General features: G+C 71.3%; 1 protein-coding gene across 1 annotated transcript; it reads right to left on the reverse strand.

Annotated features, from left to right (window-relative positions):
• Positions 1-1,073: 1,073 nt before the first annotated feature.
• On the reverse strand, positions 1,074-12,802 carry DPF1 (double PHD fingers 1). Its single transcript, XM_039510260.1, has 12 exons — positions 12,574-12,802; positions 7,874-8,034; positions 7,338-7,445; positions 6,912-7,039; positions 6,052-6,141; positions 5,357-5,435; positions 4,977-5,106; positions 4,083-4,141; positions 2,957-3,076; positions 2,413-2,525; positions 2,045-2,126; positions 1,074-1,868 (listed from the first exon to the last, which is right to left on the reverse strand). Exons 1-12 carry the CDS (start codon positions 12,654-12,656, stop codon positions 1,798-1,800), a joined length of 1,224 nt encoding a protein of 407 aa, XP_039366194.1. The 5' UTR covers positions 12,657-12,802; the 3' UTR covers positions 1,074-1,797.
• Positions 12,803-20,179: the final 7,377 nt, after the last annotated feature.

The following is a 20,179-nucleotide window of genomic DNA, read 5'->3' on the forward strand; positions in this document are numbered from 1 at the left end:
AGGGGGCTGGTTACAGGTAGGCAGGTATCCTGAGCCCTGCAGCCCCTCCCCCCTGCCAGCCAGGTCATTCGCATTTTCACTGGCCATTTCCATCTTAGGCAAATGGTTCCCTAGATCCGAATTCAAACCCTCGCCCGTTACAGGAGCAGGGCCTGGATCCTGTCCCAGAGCGACACCGTCACCCCCCAGCCGATATCCCGGAGAACCCCAACGACCAGCTGGGGGGGGAGGGGGTTTCAGGAGCTGGCTGGGGAATGGAGGGAGCCCAGACAGGGCTCTGACCCCCCCCAAGGGGGCTGTGGGGCTCCTGGGACCCCAAGATGGACCTAATTGGGGGGGCCCTGTTGTCTGTGCCTGCAAGGCCTGTCTGGGACTCTGTTCCTGTCGGCTGCTTTCCTGGCTGGCTGAGCGTCCCGGTGAATCGCAGGGAGCCGGGGGTGCAGGGCCCGACTCCCCCACACTCCGTGACCCCGGCGGGGCCCTGCTCCCCTAACACCAAGTAACCCAGGGGGGGTCATCACACTCCCCTCTGGGAGCAGCTGCCCCCACAGCCTGGCTCTAGCCCCTCGACCCCCCCCCCCAGCCTGCCACCAGTGGGGCCAGAGTCCTGGGGGTGGGGGGAGGCCCAGCTGAGGGATTGCTTGGTTCCCACAGCCCAGTGCCCCCCCACTGGTCCCCTTTGGGAGGGGGTCTGTGCAGCCCCCTGAGTGGATCATACTGCCCCCTCCCCCCCAGAGTGCAGAGATTATACCCCAAGCTGGCGCGTTAAGCAGTAAAAAGCAGGTCACAGCTGAAAGCTGCCCCCCCACACTCCCCCCAGGGCTGGGGGGGCGCAAATCCTGCAGCTGAGTCACGGGTTGCTGTGATCCCTGGGGCCAGGTGGTGGTGGCCACACAGGACGCGCCTCACCCCAAACTCCCTGTTTGCCCCCCCCCCCTCCCCTGCAGCCAGGACTCCTGGGTTCTCCTGCCAGCGCTGGGAGGGGAGCGGGGGGGCTGGGAGCCAGGACTCCTGGGTTCTCATGCCAGCTCTGGGAGGGGAGTGGGGAGGGGGGGCTGGGAGCCAGGGGGGGGGCTGGGAGCCAGGACTCCTGGGTTCTCCTGCCGGCGCTGGGAGGAAAGACGCCGAGGCTGGGCCACTGACCATGTTTTAATGCACAGAACAATCCAAGCACATTGCAGACGGCAGCACCAGAACGACACCATGAACACAAGGGAAGGGGGGGTAGCGGGGGGGGAGGGCCCACGGGCTGGCCGCTGCTCCTGCCCCCCCACACTCCCCCCACCCCTTTTTTGAACCAGGAACAACAGAAAATAAACACCCACATCAAACAGTTTCCATGAGGGGCACTGCCCCCCCGCCCCCGCGGTTCCTCTTGCACTAAAATAAATACCCCTGGCTGGGGGGGGGGCTGTGCCAGGGCATGGGGGAGCAGCAGTGGATGTGCTATTCCCCCCCCCAGCACTAAGGGCCTGTGCTAGAACAGCTCAGAGGGGCAATGCCTCCCCCAGTGACTGTGCCCCCCCTGCCCTGGGAGAAGAAAAAAATTCTATTTTCACATCATGCAAATGCCCCTTCCCCTGGACCCCCCCCAGCCAGTCAGGGGGGGTCTGTGGGGAGCAGCCCCCCCCAAGGAGCACCCAGGCCCAGCACTGGCCCCACCCCCCAGCTGGGGTTATGGCTTTGAGGAGGATTTTGGCTGAGGGGGGTGCACAGGAGCTGCCCGCCCAGGGGTGCTGGAGTCAGGGGGGGTCCTCCCACTCGCTCTGGTCACGGTGCCCCCCCCAGCAGGCGGCTCTAGGTGAGCGTGATGTAAGCCGAGGCCTTGTCCTTCAGCTGCCGCAGGCACAGGTAGCAGCTCCAGCTCCCTGTGGGGGGGGGGAGCGTCAGCCTGGCCCCCACACCGGCCCCCCGCAGCCCCCCGCCCCTCACCAGCCCCACACCGGCCCCACGCAGCCCCGCCCCTCACCAGCCCCACACCGGCCCCACGCAGCCCTCCCCCACCCAGCCCAGCTGCACAGGATTGCGGGGGGGGGGTCCTCACCTTCGGGGGGCTCTGCCATGGGGGGGCTCAGGCAGTACATGTGGTAGCCCCGGTCGCAGTCATCACAGAAGAGCAGCTGGTCCTGCGGGGGCAGGAAAGGCAGGTCAGTGGGGCGCAGCGACAGCAGCCCGTGCCGGGGGGGAGTTGGGGGTCAGGGGCTGGCAGATGCAGGGAGTGGAGGATGCAGGGTGGGGCCGGGGCCGGCGGGCACAGGGAGTGGGGACGGGGTGGGGGCCAGGGGCCGCGGGCGCAGGGAGTGGGGATGCGGGCTGGGGGCCGGGGCCGGCGGGCGCAGGGAGTGGGGACGGGGTGGGGGCCGGGGCGCGGGGAGTGGGGACATGCGGGGGTGGGGGGCCGGGGGGGCTCACGTCGTTCTCCGAGGTACCGCAGAGGCTGCAGGATTTGCACTCGATGCACTGCCAGCGGTACGTGCGCACGGCCGCCGTCATGTTCACCGTGAACTGTAGACACGAGGGGTGACCTGCAGGGGGCGACAGAGCGGGGAGAGTCGGGGATGGCCCAGAGCGAACGATTCCCCAGTACCACCTGCCGGCCCCGCGACTCGGCCCCGGGGGGGTAGGGCCAGGCCAGCCCAGGCTGAGACGGGCGCAAAGAGCCCCCCCAGCCAGCTCCCGTCACCCCCCCCGCACAGCAGCTCAGCCGGGGGGGGGGGCACCACGTCCTCGGCACATGGCTCAGCACCTCCGGCAGGGACCGCATGACCGGACGCCCTGGCCCTGTGTCCCCCCCCCCGTCGCCCCCCAGCCCCGTCCCCGTCCCCGGTCACCCTCCAGCCCCGGCCCAGCCCCCGGCCCCACCCGTCACGGCCCAGCCCCGGCCCTGTCCCCACCCCATCACCCCAGCCCAGCCCCAGCCCTGTCCCCCGTCGCCCCAGCCCGGCCCCGGCGTTACCCGAGCGCCCGCAGTCCGCGCAGGAGATCAGGTCCTCGGGGCAGCCGGTTTTCTTGGCCCCCCCTAGGCAGAAATCACAGTAACCGTTGGGAATGACCGAGCCGTCCGGGGCTTTCTTAGCTGGAAAACAGCAAGGGGAGGCGGAGATGAAGGGGGTGCAGCAGCCCCCCCACATACCCGCCCGGCCCTGGGGCGCCCCACACACCCCGGGTTACGCAACAAGCCAACCCCCCCCCACCTCTAGTAGCCTCCCACTGCTGCGAGCTTCCTCAGCCAGTGCCCTGGCAGCCTGACGCCCCCAACCGCCCCCCCCCGCTGCTTTCCCGGGCCCTGCGGGGCCCCTTTCTCCCCTCTGTCTGGGAAGGGTCCCGGGCAGCCCCACGGGGAACCTCCTGCCGAGGCGTCGGGGCCGGGCGCAGTGGGGGTGTGAGCCGGAGCCCCGGGGCCTGAAACTGCCCCCATCCGAGTTCTCCAAAGCGCCCCCAGCAAATGGGCCTGGGCTGCAGGGTGGGGGGTCCGGCAGGGGGGCTGGGGGGTTTAGTGGAGGGTGGGGAACTCAGCAGGGGGCTCTGGGGGACAGGGGCTCAGCAGGGGCTCAGGGGTTTGGTGGGGACTCGGGGGCAGGGAGCTCGGCAGGGGACTCTGAGGAACGGGGGCCGGGGGCTCGGTGGGGCGCACTGGGGCGGGAACTCAGTGGGGCTCTGAGGAACGGGGGGGCTCTGAGGAACGGGGGCTCGGTGGGGCGCACTGGGGGTGGGGAACTCAGTGTGGGGCTCTGAGGAACGGGGGCCGGGGCTCGGTGGGGCACACTGGGGGCGGGAACTCAGTGTGGGGCTCTGAGGAACAGGGGGCCGGGGGCTCGGTGGGGCGCACTGGGGGGGTGGGGAACTCAGCGGGGGGCTCTGAGAAACGGGGGGCCGGGGGCTCGATGGGGTGCACTGGGGGGCAGGGAACTCAGCGGGGGGCTCTGAGGAACAGGGGGCCGGGGGCTCGGTGGGGCGCACTGGGGGGCGGTCTCCCCTGGCTGGCCCCGATGCCCCAGTCACTTTCGTCCTCTCCAGGTCACGTTCACAGCCCCACACTGGGGGGGGCCCCGGCCCCCCGGGCTGCGAGGGGGGGGGGTTACCTGTGTGTCTGCGCTGGTTCTCGGGGACCCAGTTCAGCTCTTTGTAAAACTCTGACGGGAACAGCAGAAGCCAGACAGAGAAGGTTAAATTCAGCCCCCCAGCCCCCCCCTCCCCACACCCAGCTCCCGGGGGCAGGCTGGGACCCCCCCCCACCCATATACCCCTGACTAGAGCGTGGGCCCTGGGGAGAGGGGCACTGGGACCCCCAGGGACCTGCAAAGGGGGGCTGGGCATGAAGCAGGGGGTAGCCTGGGGTCAGGCTCCTTCCCCATCCCGCTGCCCCCCAGGGGGCTGGTCACCCCCAAACTACCCCCTCACTGATCAGTTAGAAACCAGCCCCCCCCCGACGGTGACCCTGCCCGTGGGGCTCCGTGGGGCTCGCCCCCCCCCCCCCGACAGTGACCCTGCCCGTGGGGCGCCGTGGGGCTCCCCCCCCACAGGGACCCTGTCCCCGACAGTGACCCCCGTGGGGCCCCTGCTCCCCTGACAGTGACCCTGCCCGTGGGGTGACCTCTGCCTGTGGTGCAGGCCCCCGACGGTGACCCGGCCCGTGGGGCCCCCGGGGCTCCCCCCCTCGACGGTGACCCTGCCCGTGGGGTCCCCGGGGCTCCCCCCCCCGAGGGTGACCCTGCCCGTGGGGCCCTGGGCCCCCGAGGGTGACCCTGCCCAGCAGTGGGCCCCTGGGCTCCCCGTGCGGTGACCCTGCCCGGACGCTGGGTCCCATCCATCCCCTCCTCCTCCCCCAGCAGCTGTGGGCCCCGACGGTGACCCAGTGCCCTGGGCTTGTCCCGGACACCTGGGTCCCATCCATCCCCTCCCTCCTACCCCCAACAGCTGTGGTGCCCCCGTGGGCGCCCGGGGCCATCCCGGACGCCTGTGGTCCCATCCATCCCTTCCTCCTGCGGTGCAGGGGCAGGGGTGTCGCCCGACACCTGGGTCCCTCCTCGCCCTCCTCCTCCGCCAGGTGGGTGTGGGTGTAGTGATAGCTCAGCCCGGGCCGGTTCTTGTAGCGCTTCCCGCAGACTGGGGGGAGGGCAGGGTCAGAGCCCCCCCACCGCCAATCCCGTCCCGGACGCCTGGGTCCCATCCATCCCCTCCCTCCTCCCCCCAGCAGCTGTGGGGCCCCCTAGTGCCCAGCGCCCTGCGTTCTTGTCCCGGACGCCTGGGTCCCATCCATCCCCTCCCTCCTCCCCCCAGCAGCTGTGGGGCCCCCTAGTGCCCGGCGCCCTGCGTTCTTGTCCCGGACGCCTGGGTCCCAGCCCCACACACTCACTGTCGCAGACGTAAGGCTTGTCACGGTCCTCCAGCGAGGTGGTGTCCTGCCTCTTCCGCATGCCCCCGATCCCGTAGGCCTGGGGGGCCGGGAATGGGGTGAGATGCAGCCGGACAGGCCCCCGGCTCCCGCCCCAGGGCCAGCACAGAGCCAACGGGGGTGGGGGCGTCCCGGGGGGGCCTTGGCTCCCACCATCTCCTCCTTTCCCATACGCCTCCCTCCCCGTACGCCCCCGGCCCCCCCAGCTCCTCCTCCCCATACGCCCCCCCACCCCCGGCCCCATCCCCGTACGTCCCCTGCTCCTCCTCCCCCCAGCTCCTCCTCCCCATACGCCCCTGCCCCCTGCCCCCATCCCCGTATGCCCCTGCCCCCAGCTCCTCCTCCCCAAACGCCCCCGCCCCTGCCCCCAGCTCCTCCTCCCCATACGCCCCCACCCCTGCCCCATCCCCGTACGCCCCTGCTCCTCCTCCCCTGCTCCTCCTCCCCATACGCCCCTGCCCCCATCCCCTTATGCCCCTGCCCCCAGCTCCTCCTCCCCATACGACCCCCACCCCACCCCATCCCCATACGCCCCCAGCTCCTCCTCCCCACCCCTGCCCCATCCCATACGCCCCTGCCCCTGCCCCCATCCCCATGCCCCCTGCCCCCATCCCCCATATGCCCCCTGCCCCCTGCCCCCAGCTCCTCCTCCCCACCTTGCCCTTGGCCTTGTTCTTGCGCCGGGGGATGTCGTCCTCCAGGTCGTCGCCCTCCAGGTCGTGGGGGAACTCGCCCGCCTGCTGCTTCTGCCACACATGGGGGTCAGACCGGGTCAGAGTCCTGGCCCCCCCACCCCATGGCACCACTCTGCCCCCGGGAGCTGGGCCTCCTGAACCCCAGGGGTCTCGCCCCAGGAAGGGCCCGAACCGAGGCTCGCCTGTGGGGCTGGGGGCCCAAACCTCCTCGCCCCATATGCCGAGGGGACCAAACCCCAGGGGCTCACCCTGTGGGGTGCCAGGGCAGGGCCCGAACCCGAGGGGCTCGCCTGTGGGGTGCCCGGCCCCTGCCCCGGGCTCGGGCTGGGGCCCACCTTGCCCGAGGGGGCTTGTTCTGGGGCCGGGGCAGGGCCTCGTCCTCAGGTCGTCGCCCTGTCCAGGGCAGGGGAACTGAGGGGCTCGCCTGTGGGGCCGGGGCAGGGCCACATGAGGGGGCTCGCCTGTGGGGGGCCGGGGGCAGGGCCCGAACCCGAGGGGGCTCGCCATGGCACCACTCTGCCAGGGAGCTCACCGTGGGGGCTGGGCAGGGCCCGAACCCGAGGGGGGCTCGCCCCTGTGGGGTGCCCGGGGCAGGGTCCAAACCCGAGGGGGGCTCGCCCCTGTGGGGGGCTGGGGGGGCCCGAACCCAAGGGGGGCTCGCCCCTGTGGGGGGCCGGGGGCAGGGCCCGAACCCAAGGGGGCTCGGCTGGGGGTGCCGGGGGCGGGGCCCGAACCCGAGGGGGGCTCGCCCCTGTGGGGTGCCGGGGGCGGGGCCCGAACCCGAGGGGGGCTCGCCCCCGTGGGGGGCTGGGGGGCCTCACCTGACAATCCAGCACCAGCTCCTCCTCCTTCAGCTCGGTTTTCTTGTCGCCGGTCTCGGCGCAGAGCAGAGCCTCCAGCACCGGCCCCTCTGGGAGCCCCCCCTCCTTCTTCAGGGGGGCCTCGCAGTCTGGGGGGGCGGCACGTCAGAGCGGCTGGGACGGGCCCCCAAACACAGGCCCCCCGGCACGCCGACACCTTGGGAGAGACCCCTGCTAGCGCCCCCCCCTCGGCGTTACCATGGAAACCAATGGAGCCCCCAACGCCGCCCCTGCCCCCCCAGAGCCCCTGGTGGGGGAGGGGGAGATCTGGGGGCCACAACAGGGAGGGGCTGAGAATCTCCCCCCCGTCCCTCATGCCCCCCACCTCTCCCCATCCCCCGCCCCCTACCCCAACCCCTGCACCCCCCACTCCCCCCAGTTCCTTACCGATCTTGAACTCACAAGGCCTCAGACGTGGATCCTCCAGGATGTTCAGTCGCCGTTTCTTGCGCCAGCAGCGGGCCGGGTACGTGTAGATCTGCCCCGGGGCCAGGCCTAGGAGGGGGGAGGGGTATGTGACGTGAGCCCCCAGATTCCCCCCCCCAACCCAGTGTTCACAGCCCCACGGCTCGGCTGCAGGGGCTGCCGGCCAAGAAGGGGGACCTGCGGGTCGGGTGTGAGGGGCACCAGCGGGGCTGACCTGGCAGGGGCTGCGGGTCGGGAGTGAGGGGCACCGGCAGAGCTGGGGGGAGCCCAGGGCTGGGCTAGCAGGGGCTGCGGGTCGGGAGTGAGGGGCACCGGCGGGGCTGGGCGGGCTGGAGCTGGGCTGGGGAGGGGGGGCACTGGCGGGGCTGGGCTGGAGTGGGGCACTGGCGGGGCTGGGCGAGGCCGGGCTGGGCTGGTGGGGGCTGCGGGTCGGGAGTGAGGGGCACTGGCAGGGTGGGGGGGAGCTGGGCTGGTGGGGGGGCACCGGCGGGGCTCACCTGGCCCCCGGTGGGTCTTTTCCATCCAGATGTAGCAGTTGTTCTGGGCCACGCCGGTCTGCGAGTCGAGGAAGGGCAGGCGCATGCTGCGCTCGGCGCAGAGCCGCGCATTGTAGCTGCGACAGTGCTCGATGGCCTCGCGGTAGAACTCCTCCCCCAGGCTGGCGAGATGGGGGGGTCAGTGGGGCTGGGGCCGGCCCGACCCCCAGAGCCTCCCCCAACCCCTGAGCATCTGCACCCCCCAAGTCCCAGCATCTCCCCCCAGCCCCAGGGCCGCACAAGCCCCTAAGGAGACCAGATCACCCTGCCCGTGTGGACCCAGACGTCCGGGGCAGCGAGTCCCAGGCCTGGTGGGGGGCAGAGACGCCAGGACAGGGGCACCCCCAGGGAAAGGGTCACCCACTCAGTGGGAGGGAAGGAGCCGGTGGGTCAGAACCGAGGGACCCCGAGTGGCCAGGCTGGGACCCCGAGCACAGGTCACCCCACCGCCGGCCTTTCACCTCCGCCAGCTCAGGGGCAGCACCAGCGCCGAGCAGGGGGCTGCGGGTCGGGAGTGAGGGGCACCAGCTGGGCTGGGGGCGTCTGGGGGTTACGGGGTGGCACTTAATCTTGCTGCTCACATGCCATAAATAATCCCCCTCCCAGCCCCTCCCCTCTTCCAGGCCCCCCCATCCCCCATCCGCACAGGGCCCATCGATGCCCCCCAGCCAGACCTGGCACTGCCCCTCCCAGCCCCTCGCCCCCAGCCAGACCCAGGCACTGCCCCTCCCCCAGCCCCCCAGCCAGACCTGGCCACTGCCCCACCCCAGCCCATCGATGCCCCCAGCCAGACCTGGGCACTGCCCTCCCCACAGCCCCTCGCCCCCAGCCAGACACGGGCACTGCCCCTCCCCAGCCCCTCGCCCCAGCCAGACCCGGGCACTGCCCCTCCCCCAGCCCCTCGCCCCCAGCCAGACCCAGGCGCTGCCCCTCCCCACGGCCCCTCACCCCAGCCAGACCCGGGCGCTGCCCTCCCCCAAGGCCCCTTACCCCCAGCCAGACCCAGGCACTGCCCCTCCCCAAGGCCCCTTACCCCCAGCCAGACCCAGGCACTGCCCCTCCCCAGCCCCTCGCCCCCGCCAGACCCAGGCACTGCCCCTCCCCCAGCCCCTCGCCCCCCCCAGCCAGACCCGGGCACTGCCCTCCCCACCCAGCCCCTCGCCCCCAGCCAGACCCAGGCGCTGCCCCTCCCCCACGGCCCCTCGCCCCCAGCCAGACCTGGGCACTGCCCTCCCCACGGCCCCTCGCCCCCAGCCAGACACGGGCGCTGCCCCTCCCCACGGCCCCTCGCCCCGCCAGACCTGGGCGCTGCCCTCCCCACGGCCCCTCGCCCCCAGCCAGACCTGGGCGCTGCCCCTCCCCACGGCCCCTCGCCCCCTGTCTGTCCACCCACCTGCCCAGGAGCACAGTGTCCTGCCCACCCCGCGGGCCCCCGGCGGACAGAGCCCGGGACAGCGGCCGGCGAAGGGTCCGAACCCCGGGCACAGGCGCTCCAGGGCGGGCAGTGATCGCTGGGGGCGGGGGCCCGGCGGGAGGGGGCCGGCGGGGGCCCGGCTCGGACTCACCCCGCAGCGGCGCCTGCCGGGCCGAGCCCCTCCCCCGCTGGCCCCGGACTCCGGCCGGTTTCATTCATTCCCCAGCCGGGGGGAGCCCATCGCGCCCCCCCCCGCACCCCCGGTGCACGCTGGGAGATGCAGCCCCCCCCCCCGCACCCCCCTGGCCGCGGTCCTGCCCCGGGCCCGTCCCGGTCTGCGCGCGGCGCTGGGCGGGGGCGGCAATGGGGGGGGGCGCAGAGGGGGTCACAGCTGGAGGGGGGGCAGGGACTACAGCTCCCAGCATGCCTCGCGTTTGACAGCTGGCAGGCCCGCCTCCGGGGGGGGGGGCGGATTGGCTGGGCCCGGGGAACGGGAGAGGGTCTGGGGGGCTCAGGGAAGGTGCCAAAGGGAAGGGGGCGGGGCCGAGTCACAGCCCCCCCCCCCCTCCGCTCCCACTCAGTGCCAGGAGGTTGGGGGGGTATCAGGGGAGATGGGGGGTTGTGAGTGGAGCCCCCTCCCTGCACCAACCTTGCAACTGCAGCCCCAAGGATCAGGGTGGGGGGCTGCTGTGGGGATGGTGCCACCGGGGTGGGGGGGCCCAGGTTACACTGGGGGGGCCGAGCTGATCCAGGCAAGACCCTCTCTCCACTGACCACCCCAGCTCAGAGCAGGGGGTGGGGTCCCCAAGGTGCAGGACAGGCCCCACCCCCTTGTAGCATCTGGAGTCTCCACAAGTGTGTGGGGGGGGGAGGGATAGCAGGCCATGACCTAACTCATTGGCCAGTCACGCCTGGCTCCCAGCCCCCCCCCCCTGCTCTGACCACCAGACCCCACTCCCCACCCAGAGCTCCGAGAGAACCCAGGAGTCCTGCTCCCAGCTCCCCCTGCTCTGACCACCAGCCCCCACTCCCCTCCCAGAGCTCAGAGAGAACCCAGGAGTCCTGCTCCCTGTGTGACCTTTGGCACTTGGTCTTTGGGCCTCTGTTTTCCACCTGTAACATGGGGATAATGATCCTGCCCTTTTCTGTGCAAGCTGCGAGCTCTGGGCACAGGGACCGTCTCAGTGTCGGGCTCGGTCGGGGTCCGGGCAGCGCCTGGCACAGGGGACCCCCGAGCTCAGCCCGACGAGGCCCCCCAATCTCAGCCGGGGTCTGGGCAGCGCCCAGGACAGGGGCCCCCCTGAGCTCAGCCCGACGGGGCCCCCCCAATCTCAGCCGGGGTCTGGGCAGCGCCCAGGACAGGGGCCCCCCCGAGCTCAGCCCGACGGGCCCCCCCCAATCTCAGCCGGGGTCTGGGCAGCACCTGGCACAGGGGACCCCCGAGCTCAGCCCGACGGGGCCCCCCAATCTCAGCCGGGGTCTGGGCAGCGCCCAGGACAGGGGCCCCCCCGAGCTCAGCCCGACGGGGCCCCCCAATCTCAGCTGGGGTCCGGGCAGCGCCTGGCACAGGGGTCCCCCCAACACAGGATAATCTCCCGTCTCCTTCGAGCCCGGGGCTGCTGGAAGCCCGAGCCAGGGGCGGGCACCCCCCTGCCTGCTGCGGTGTCCGCCAGGTCCAGCTGCCTGGGCCGGGGACACCCCCCAGGAGCCCGGGGCGGGCGGGGCTGGGGAAGATGGAGGCGGCTGCGCGGGGATAATGAGATGCTAATGAGGGCCCTGCTGCCTGCGTGATGAGGCACCTGAGCAACTGCCATTCGCTCGCTCGCGAGGGGTTAACCCTTCGGCCTCCAGCCCCCTCCTCTAACCACCAGCCCCCACTCCCCTCCCAGAGCCAGGAGAGAACCCAGGAGTTCGGCTCCCAGCCCCTGCTCTAACCACCAGCCCCACTCCTCCCAGAGCCGGGGAGAACCCAGGAGTCCTGGCTCCCAGCCCCCCCGGCTCTAACCACCCGCCCCCACTCCCCTCCCAGAGCCAGGAGAGAACCCAGGAGTCCCGGCTCCCAGCCCCCCCTGCTCTAACCACCGGCCCCCACTCCCCTCCCAGAGCCAGGAGAGAACCCAGGAGTCCTGGCTCCCAGCCCCCTGCTCTAACCACCAGCCCCCTGCTCTAACCACCAGCCCCCACTCCCCTCCCAGAGCCAGGAGAGAACCCAGGAGTCCCGGCTCCCAGCCCCCCCTGCTCTAACCACCAGCCCCCACTCCCCTCCCAGAGGCAGGGAGAGAACCCAGGAGTCCTGGCTAACCAGTTTTATCCTACCCTCTGATACAGTTTTATCCTGGCACTGGGATGGGGGTCTAATGTTAGAGGATGGGGGGACTGGCAGTCCGGACGCCTGGGTTCCAGCCCCACCTCTGCTACAGACCTTTAGCAAGTCCCTGCCTCACGGTGCCTCAGTTTCCCCCGACCCAGGAGCCAAGTGCCCTTATACACGTCACTGGGGTGCTTAGGCCAGAGCTATCTCAGGCCAGGCGGGGAGGGGCTGGGACTGCATCGCTCAGCCCCCCAAATGCCTCCTCCTGTGACAGCAGCAGTGATACCCCCCCCCGGGTGTGGGGGGGACACCCTGCATTGCCAGTCAGCCAGGCCCGGCCCAAACCCAGTGCCCCTCTCCGGAGCGGGCAGCAGGACAGAGGCGGCGGTGATGGGTGTGGACAGACAGAGGCGTCTGTACAGGGCGGGAGGGATGGAGATAGATGGGTGGGGGTGGCTGGAGACGGACCCACAGAAGGATGGGGGGATGGATGGGGGCGAGGAGGAGTGGGGCTCGCCGGGGGGGGGGGAGGCTGGCTCTGGCCCAGGCAGGCCCCCCCCGCTCCCCACAGGAACTGTGGCGCCCTGGCACCGCGAGAGCCGCCCCCCCCCCCGGCTGGGCCGGGGGCTCGGCCCCGCCCCCTGCCAACCGGCCTGAATCCGGGCTCCAGCGGTGACACCCCCGCCCCCCCCGCCGCACAATGGAATTTGCAGCCACCCCCCACCCGTGGGAGCCGGCCCAAGCGAGCCCCGAGGCGCCGCGCCCCCCGGGCGGGGATTCAAGCGGGGGGGGAGCAGCCGGAGGGGCTGGGCTGGGGGTGGGGTTATTGGGGGGCATCAGCTGCACAATAGCGGCGCCCCCCGCTCCGCTCCCCCCTGGCCCGGCCCGGCCCGGCTCGGCTCGGCTCGGCTCGGCTCGGCTCGGCCCGGTACTCACGACTTGAGCGGGTTGTGCACCGCCGCGGCCATCCCCGCAGCCCGGCTCCCCGCTCGGCTCGGCGGAGCTCGGTACAATTTCATTCATTCTCCGGGGCTGATGTGGGGCAGGGGCAGCCAATCAGGGGGACCTCCCAAAACTCCAGGTGCATCCTGGGAAATGTAGTCCTGCCTGCCGCCCCTCCCCCCCAGGTGAGGCAGGCGGGGGCCGTGCCGGCTGGGGGAGGTGCCCCCCCCCGGGAGGAGGCTCTGGCTCGCAGTGGCCGGGGGCTTCACTGGGGGGTCCCCAGAGCACCGGCTGGGGGTGGCTCGTGACAGGGCAGGGGGCACAGGTGGGGGTCATGGCAGATGGGGGGGGGCTGTGAACTCGGCGGGGGGAGCACATGCCAGATGGGCAGCAGCTTGAGGGGGGGGATTTCCCCCCCCCAATCATGGCAGCACCTAGACTGAGGCTCCAACCCAAAGCACAGACCCGGGACCCAGCCGAGATCAGGGCCTGGTCACCTGGGTCCCAGCCAACGTCCAGCCCCCAGGCCAGATCCACCCCAACACCAAACCCCCTTCCCTTGCTGGATGAAAGGGACTTGTGCCCAAGGACACAGTTTGAAACAGAACCCAGGAGTCCTGGTGCCCAGCCCCCCCGGCTCTAACCACTAGACCCTCCTCCCCTCTCAGAGCCGGGAGAGAACCCAGGAGTCCTGGCGCCCAGCCCCCCGGCTCTAACCACTAGACCCTCCTCCCCTCTCAGAGCCAGGAGAGAACCCAGGAGTCCTGGCGCCCAGCCCCCCCGCTCTAACCACTAGACCCTCCTCCCCTCTCAGAGCCGGGAGAGAACCCAGGAGTCCTGGCGCCCAGCCCTGTGCCCCTGCCTCTAGCTGACAGGTGCGATACCAGCGCCAGCTGTTGTGACTGGAGCAATGTCCCGGGATGGTTGCAGGCCCGGTGGGGCCCAGGCTGGTGCGTCGGGGTTTCTCCTGCCAGCCCTGGCCCGGCTGGGGGCTGCTTTCCCCGGGCGGGCGGGCGCGGCTCAGCTGCCAGGGGAGGGCAGGCTCTGCAGCAGCCCGTCCGAGTGCCCCCAGCTCCACCTAGCGCGAGCAACCCGCACGGCCCCGGCCTTTCTCACGCCCCCCCGCTGCCCTTCAGGGGCCTTCGGAGCCAAGCTGGCCGCCTGCTTCCCCTGTGCCCAGGGACCACCCGTGCCAGCCCCCCACACCCAGCGCAGGACAGGAGCCCACCAGCAAACGGGAGACCTGCCTCTACCAGGGCACCAGCCTCACTGTCGCCACGTTGGGATTATAACAGTGCCCAGCTGGGATTAGGGGCCCGGGCGCTGCCCAGACCCCGGCCGAGATCAGGGCCCCGTCGCGCCTGGCGCCGCCCAGACCCCGGCTGAGATCAGGGCCCCGTCGGGCCGGGAGCTGCCCAGACCCCGGCCGAGATCAGGGCCCGTCGCGCCGGGCGCGGCCCAGACCCAAAGGGAGACACACCTGCCCCCAAGGGGTCACAAGGTGGGATTTTTATCACCATTTTGCCACTTGGGAAGCTCAGGCACAGAGAGATGCAGGGATTTGGCCGCAGTCACTTGGGGAGCCAGTGGCACAGGTGGGAGCTGAACGCTGATCTCCTGGGTCCCCCCCGCCGGCCCCTCTCTCCCCTGTGATACATGGGGGGGGGGCTGCACATGGCTGTTAAACAGCTGCCTTGCCCCCCCCCCCCGCACGTCTCCTTTAAGAGCTGGTGAGCATCTCTTGCTGCTGGTTACCTTAGCAACCACAAGTGATCCATTTCCTTATTCGAGATAAGGCAAATATAGATATATCTCTCTCTGTCTCCCCTCCCCCGCTGCAGCCGTCGCCGTTCAGGGGGATGATGGGAAATCGGCGACGGGGGGGCGGGAGTCTCCAGTGCACTGGCTTGCACCCACCGGCGACCCTGCAGTGGGAGGAGGGGCTGGGTGACAGAGCCCTCATGGGGCACTGCCCTGCTGCCCTGCCCAGATCCCACTGCTGACACCAACGGCACCCCCTACTGAGCAGGCGCGGGCACCCGGGGCCCGGCAGGGCGGCTCCTGGCAGCAGGGGAGTCAGTGAGGTGGAGGCTGGGCGAGCGCAGGGTGTTAACGTGTTTGTTTTCCCTGTAGCCCAGCCCGGTCCAGGAAGCCCCCAGGGATCCCAGCCAAAGAGTGGAAACTTGCTTGTACACTGAGAAAAATCCCTCCGATGGCAGGCACAGACAGTGCCCCCAGGGGACGCCGGTCGCACCCAACGGCTGGCTTCTGTGCAATGAGTTCAGTCAGGCCTCGGCCCAGGCCCCAGCCCAGCCGGCAGGAATCGCCCCACGCGCTCCCTGTGTCTGGCAGGGGGAGGAGCTGGAACTAGATGCGCTGGGGGGGGGCCTTTGAGCTTTCTGGGGGCAGTGCCAAGGCTCCCTGGCACAGGTTAGGGGAGGGGGGGGGGTTGCTCCGCAGCTGCCAGGACTGTACCCCTACGGGGAGTGGATTTGACACCAGTTGGGCTCCTTCTATCGCCCAGTGACCCTCTGGATTTCAGGGTATTGGAGCCCAGGGCTGGGCTAGCAGGGGCTGCAAGTCAGAAGTGAGGGGCACCGGCAGAATTGGGGTTGGGGGGAGCCCAGGGCTGGGCTAGCAGGGGCTGTGGGTTGGGAGTGAGGGGCACCGGCAGAGCTGGGTGGGACCAGGGCTGGGTTAGCAGGGGCTGCGGGTCGGGAGTGAGGGGCACCGGCAGAGCTGGGGGGGGTGGGTTGGGCTGGCAGGGGCTGCGGGTCGGGAGTGAGGGGCACCGGCAGAGCTGGGGAGCCCAGGGCTGGGGGTGGGGTGCATTGTGGAGGCTGTGGGGGGGGTAGTGGGGTGTTTCCTGTTGCTGGAGGGGAACGAGGTGCTGCAGCTGCATCCCCGCCTGCTCTCCCCACCAGCGCCCCAGGGACCCATCCACAGCTTCCTGGAGTCCCCTCTTCTCCCAACACAGACCCCCCTCCTGCCCCAGTGAGACAGGCCAGCTCCCTTCCCTTCCCCCCATCTGCCTCTGCCCCCACCTCCGCCCCCTGACCCCCACCCACCTTTCCCCTCTAGGGGGCGCTGGTGGGCCCAGAGCAGGGGCTGGCTGGGTCAGGGGGCAGGGAATGGGGCACAGGGCCGGGCCCCTAGGGAGCGCGGGGGGGGCAGGGGGTGTCTGCGTCAGGGTCCAGGGAATGGGGCACAGGGCCGTGCCCCCTAGGGAGCGCTGGGGGGGCAGGGGGTGTCTGGGTCGGGGGGCAGGGAATGGGGCACAGGGCCGTGCCCCTAGGGAGCGCTGGGGGGGCAGGGAATGGGGCACAGGGCCATGCCCCTAGGGAGCGCTGGGGGGGCAGGGAGTGTCTGGGTCGGGGGGCAGGGAATGGGGCACAGGGCCGTGCCCCTAGGAGCGCTGGGGTGCAGGGGTATCTGGGTCAGGAATGGGGCACAGGGCTGTGCCCCTGGGGAGCGCTGGGGGCAGGGGGGTCTGGGCCGGGGGGCAGGGAATGGGGCACAGGGCCATGCCCCTAGGGAGCGCTAGGGGCAGGGAATGGGGCACAGGCCGCCCCTAGGGAGCGCTGGGGGTGCAGGGGTATCTGGGTCAGGAATGGGGCACAGGGCTGTGCCCTAGGGAGCGCTGGGGGCAGGGGTGTCTGGGTCGGGGCAGGGAATGGGGCACAGGGCCATGCCCCTAGGAGCGCTAGGGGCAGGAATGGGGCACAGGGCCGTGCCCCTAGGGAGCGCTGGGGGCAGGGGTGTCTGGGTCGGGGGCAGGAATGGGGCACAGGGCCGTGCCCCTAGGGAGCGCTGGGGGCAGGGAATGGGGCACAGGGCCATGCCCTAGGGAGCGCTGGGGGCAGGGGGTGTCTGGGTCGGGGGGCAGGGAATGGGGCACAGGGCCTAGCCCCTAGGGAGCGATGGGGGGCAGGGGGTGTCTGCGTCAGGGGCCAGGGAATGGGGCACAGGGCCGTGCCCCTAGGGAGCGCTGGGGACAGGGGTGTCTGGGTCAGGGGCAGGAATGGGGCACAAGGCCGTGCCCCTAGGAGCGCTGGGGGCAGGGGTGTCTGGGTCGGGGGCAGGAATGGGGCACAGGGCCTAGCCCCTAGGGAGCGCTGGGGGCAGGGGTGTCTGCGTCAGGGGCCAGGAATGGGGCACAGGGCCGTGCCCCTAGGAGCGCTGGGGTGCAGGGGTATCTGGGTCAGGAATGGGGCACAGGGCCGTGCCCCTAGGGAGCGCTGGGGGCAGGGTGTCTGGGTCGGGGGCAGGAATGGGGCACAGGGCCATGCCCCTAGGGAGCGCTGGGGGCAGGGAATGGGGCACAGGGCCGTGCCCTAGGAGCACTGGGGGCAGGGGTGTCTGCGTCAGGGGCCAGGGAATGGGGCACAGGGCCGTGCCCCTAGGGAGCGCTGGGGGTGCAGGGGGTATCTGGGTCAGGGAATGGGGCACAGGGCCGTGCCCCTAGGGAGCGCTGGGGGGGCAGGGGGTGTCTGCGTCAGGGGCCAGGGAATGGGGCACAGGGCCGTGCCCCTAGGGAGCACTGGGAGGGCAGGGGGTGTCTGGGTCGGGGGGCCTGGAATGGGGCACAGGGCCGTGCCCCTAGGGAGCGCTGGGGGGGCAGGGGGTGTCTGGGTCCGGGGGCAGGGAATGGGGCACAGGGCCGTGCCCCTAGGGAGCACTGGGGGGAATGGGGTGTCTGGGTTGGGGGGCAGGGAATGGGGCACAGGGCCGTGCCCCTAGGGAGCACTGGGGGCAGGGGTGTCTGGGTCAGGGGCAGGAATGGGCACAGGGCCGTGCCCCTAGGAGCGCTGGGGGCAGGGGTGTCTGGGTCAGGGGCAGGAATGGGGCACAGGGGCGTGCCCTAGGAGCACTGGGGGAATGGGGTGTCTGGGTTGGGGCCAGGGAATGGGGCACAGGGCCGTGCCCCTAGGGAGCACTGGGAGGGCAGGGGTGTCTGGGTCGGGGGCAGGAATGGGGCACAGGGCCATGCCCCTAGGAGCGCTGGGGAATGGGGTGTCTGGGTTGGGGGCAGGGAATGGGGCACAAGGCCGTGCCCCCTAGGGAGCGCTGGGGGGAATGGGGTGTCTGGGTTGGGGGGCAGGGAATGGGGCACAAGGCCGTGCCCCCTAGGGAGCGCTGGGGGGGCAGGGGGTGTCTGGGGCAGGGAATGGGGCACAGGGCCGTGCCCCTAGGGAGCGCTGGGGGGAATGGGGTGTCTGGGTTGGGGGGCAGGGAATGGGGCACAGGGCCTTTCTGCCCAGGATGCACCAGGGGGTGGAGGGCAGGGGCTGGCTTGGGGGTGCAGGGTGTTGGGGGACCCCCCCCATCTGCCCCCTTTCTCTAACACCCCGTCTCCCGCGGCGCTGTGCCCCTGGGCCGTGGCTTCCACCGACACGTCTCCTGGGCAGGGGCAGGCCCCCGCGTGCGGTCCCAGACCACTCGCTGGGGGGCAGTTACCATAGCAACAGTCCCACGTCCCCCGGGTGGGCCGTGCCAGGGGGTGATGCAGCCCCGAGTTCCTGAGCCCACAGGGGCCGTGTGCGGCGCCCAGGCAGCCTGGCCTGTGCCCACCTGGCACCACCCGTGTCCCACGAGCGCCATGGTGCCGGGCGTGGCACGTGGCCGCAGGCTGCCTGGGGCCCGCAAGGTGGCACCTCCGTGGTAGGCACTGCCCCTGCCACGTGCAGCGTAGGGGAACCCCCATGGGGGCACCCAGAGCCCTGGGGGACCCCCGGCCCAGCTCCCACCCCTGCCCGGTGGGTCCTGCAGCCAGGGCACTGGCACTGCCCCATGGGACCCCAGCCCCACTGCTGAGCGCTCTCCCGGCCTGCCCCGCGGTGCCCCCTGGCACCAGAGGCTACCGCAGCCGCTGGTCCAGGAGCCGGGCCCCCCAGGGCTCTGTGGGGCAGCCGGAGATTCGGGCGAGGGGCGACCTGGGGGATGCAGATGGGGGCGGTGGGCAGGTGTGAGGGAGGCTTCGGCGAGTCCCCACCTCCTCCCCCCAGGCGGGTTTGGGCTGCGAGCAGCGGTGCCCGCGCTGGGCGTCTGCCAGGCCTGCTCCAGCCAGACCAGGCCGGGCCCCAGGGGAGGGCACCCTGGGGAGATCTCTAGGGCTCATGCCTGCGGGCTGAGACCCAGCAGCAGCATCACACCTGGTGTCCCCTAGAGGGGACAGGCCCCAGGCCCCTGAGCCAGCCAGTGCCCCCCCTGGGGCCAGCGCCCGCTCAATGGGACAGGCCCCGTGTCCAGCCCCCCCCTCCCCGGTGAATGTGAGGTGCTGGAGGGGGGCAGAGATGGGGGAGGGGCAGGTGGCTCCAATCCTGTCCTGCCCCATCTCCCCCCAGTGCCCCCCCAAAGGAGCAGCCCACTGTGGCCTTGCCCCTGCATGTGGGGTAGTCACAGGGTGGGGGGGAGAGGCTGGGTATTGGGGTGGGGCTGGTTACAGGGGGCCCCTGTGCCTGGCGCTGAGATGCAGCCACCTCTGGGGTGGGGCGCGGGGGCTGGTTACAGGGGGCCCCTGTGCCTGGCGCTGAGATGCAGCCACCTCTGGGGTGGGACGTGGGGGCTGGTTACAGGAGGCCCCTGTGCCTGGCGCTGAGATGCAGCCACCTCTGGGGTGGGGCGCGGAGGCCCCTGTGCCTGGCGCTGAGATGCAGCCACCTCTGGGGTGGGGTGTGGGGGCTGGTTATATGGCGCCCGCTTGCCCAGTACTGAGATGCAGCCACCTCTGGGGTGGGGCACGGGGGTGTTTAACAATCCCCAGGCAATGCCCCACTGCCGCAGTCTAGGACAAGAAGTGAAGGAGCCCCCCCAGCCCCCCGGAGGGGAGCAGCAGCCTTGGAATTGGGTCGGGGGGGGCCCAGGGCAATCCAGCCGCAGTGCCCCCCGGCCCCCCATCGCCCCCCCAGGGGCTGACACACCTGACAGGCGAGGATTGCTTTATTAGCAGTTATTTCCAGCATACAAACCGGGGCGGGGGGGGGGGCTATTTTAGATACAAAATTTTTTTTGGAAATAAAGATAGAAAATCTCCCCCTCCCCCACCCGGGCTGGTGTCGCCTCCTGCTGGTCGGCACAGGGCACGGACCAGCCCCTCCCCGCCCCCTGGCACCTGCCCCAGGGCTCTGTGCACCTACAACGTGGCACGGCCCCCCTGCCCCAGGGCACCACCCTCCAGCCCTGGGGCCCCCGGCACCCACCGGGTGGCATCCACTGAGCCAGGCCCTGTGGCATCGCCCCCGCAGGCCCCCACACAGCCCCCGCCCCCCAGGGCCCACAAAGCACCTCCAGGCAGTGCCCACGTGGGGGGCGAATCCAGGCCGCGCTGCTCAGGCCCAGGGGGGCAGATCAGAGGTCTCAGGTCCCCCCCCCCAGGGGTCCAGCCCTGCCCCCAGCCCCACACAGGCTGGGGGAGGGGTGTCTGGTCGCCCCCAGTCCCCACAGCATCCCCCCCTACATCAGCCCAGCACCCGCTGAGAACGGGCTTTGATTCGTGCCAGGATCAGGGCAGGCGGGGGGGAAACTGAGGCAAGGCGAGTCCGTCTGTCCGTCCATCCATCCCACCCGGGCCTGAGCCCCTCCCCCATCTTCACCAGGCTCC

This window comes from Mauremys reevesii, linkage group 22, assembly GCF_016161935.1.
Source record: "Mauremys reevesii isolate NIE-2019 linkage group 22, ASM1616193v1, whole genome shotgun sequence".
Lineage (NCBI taxonomy): Eukaryota > Metazoa > Chordata > Testudines > Geoemydidae > Mauremys > Mauremys reevesii.

Bases quoted from the DNA above. Each gene is read 5' to 3' on its own strand.
- DPF1 (XM_039510260.1), bottom strand. From the start codon at position 12,656: ATGAAATTGTACCGAGCTCCGCCGAGCCGAGCGGGGAGCCGGGCTGCG. The intron at 7,446-7,873 runs GTGAGCCCCGCC...CCCCCCTCCTAG, and splicing joins AAAGACCCACCGGGGGCCAG to GCCTGGCCCCGGGGCAGATC. The intron at 5,436-6,051 runs GTGGGGAGGAGG...CCGGCCCCCCAG, and splicing joins AGAACAAGGCCAAGGGCAAG to GCCTACGGGATCGGGGGCAT.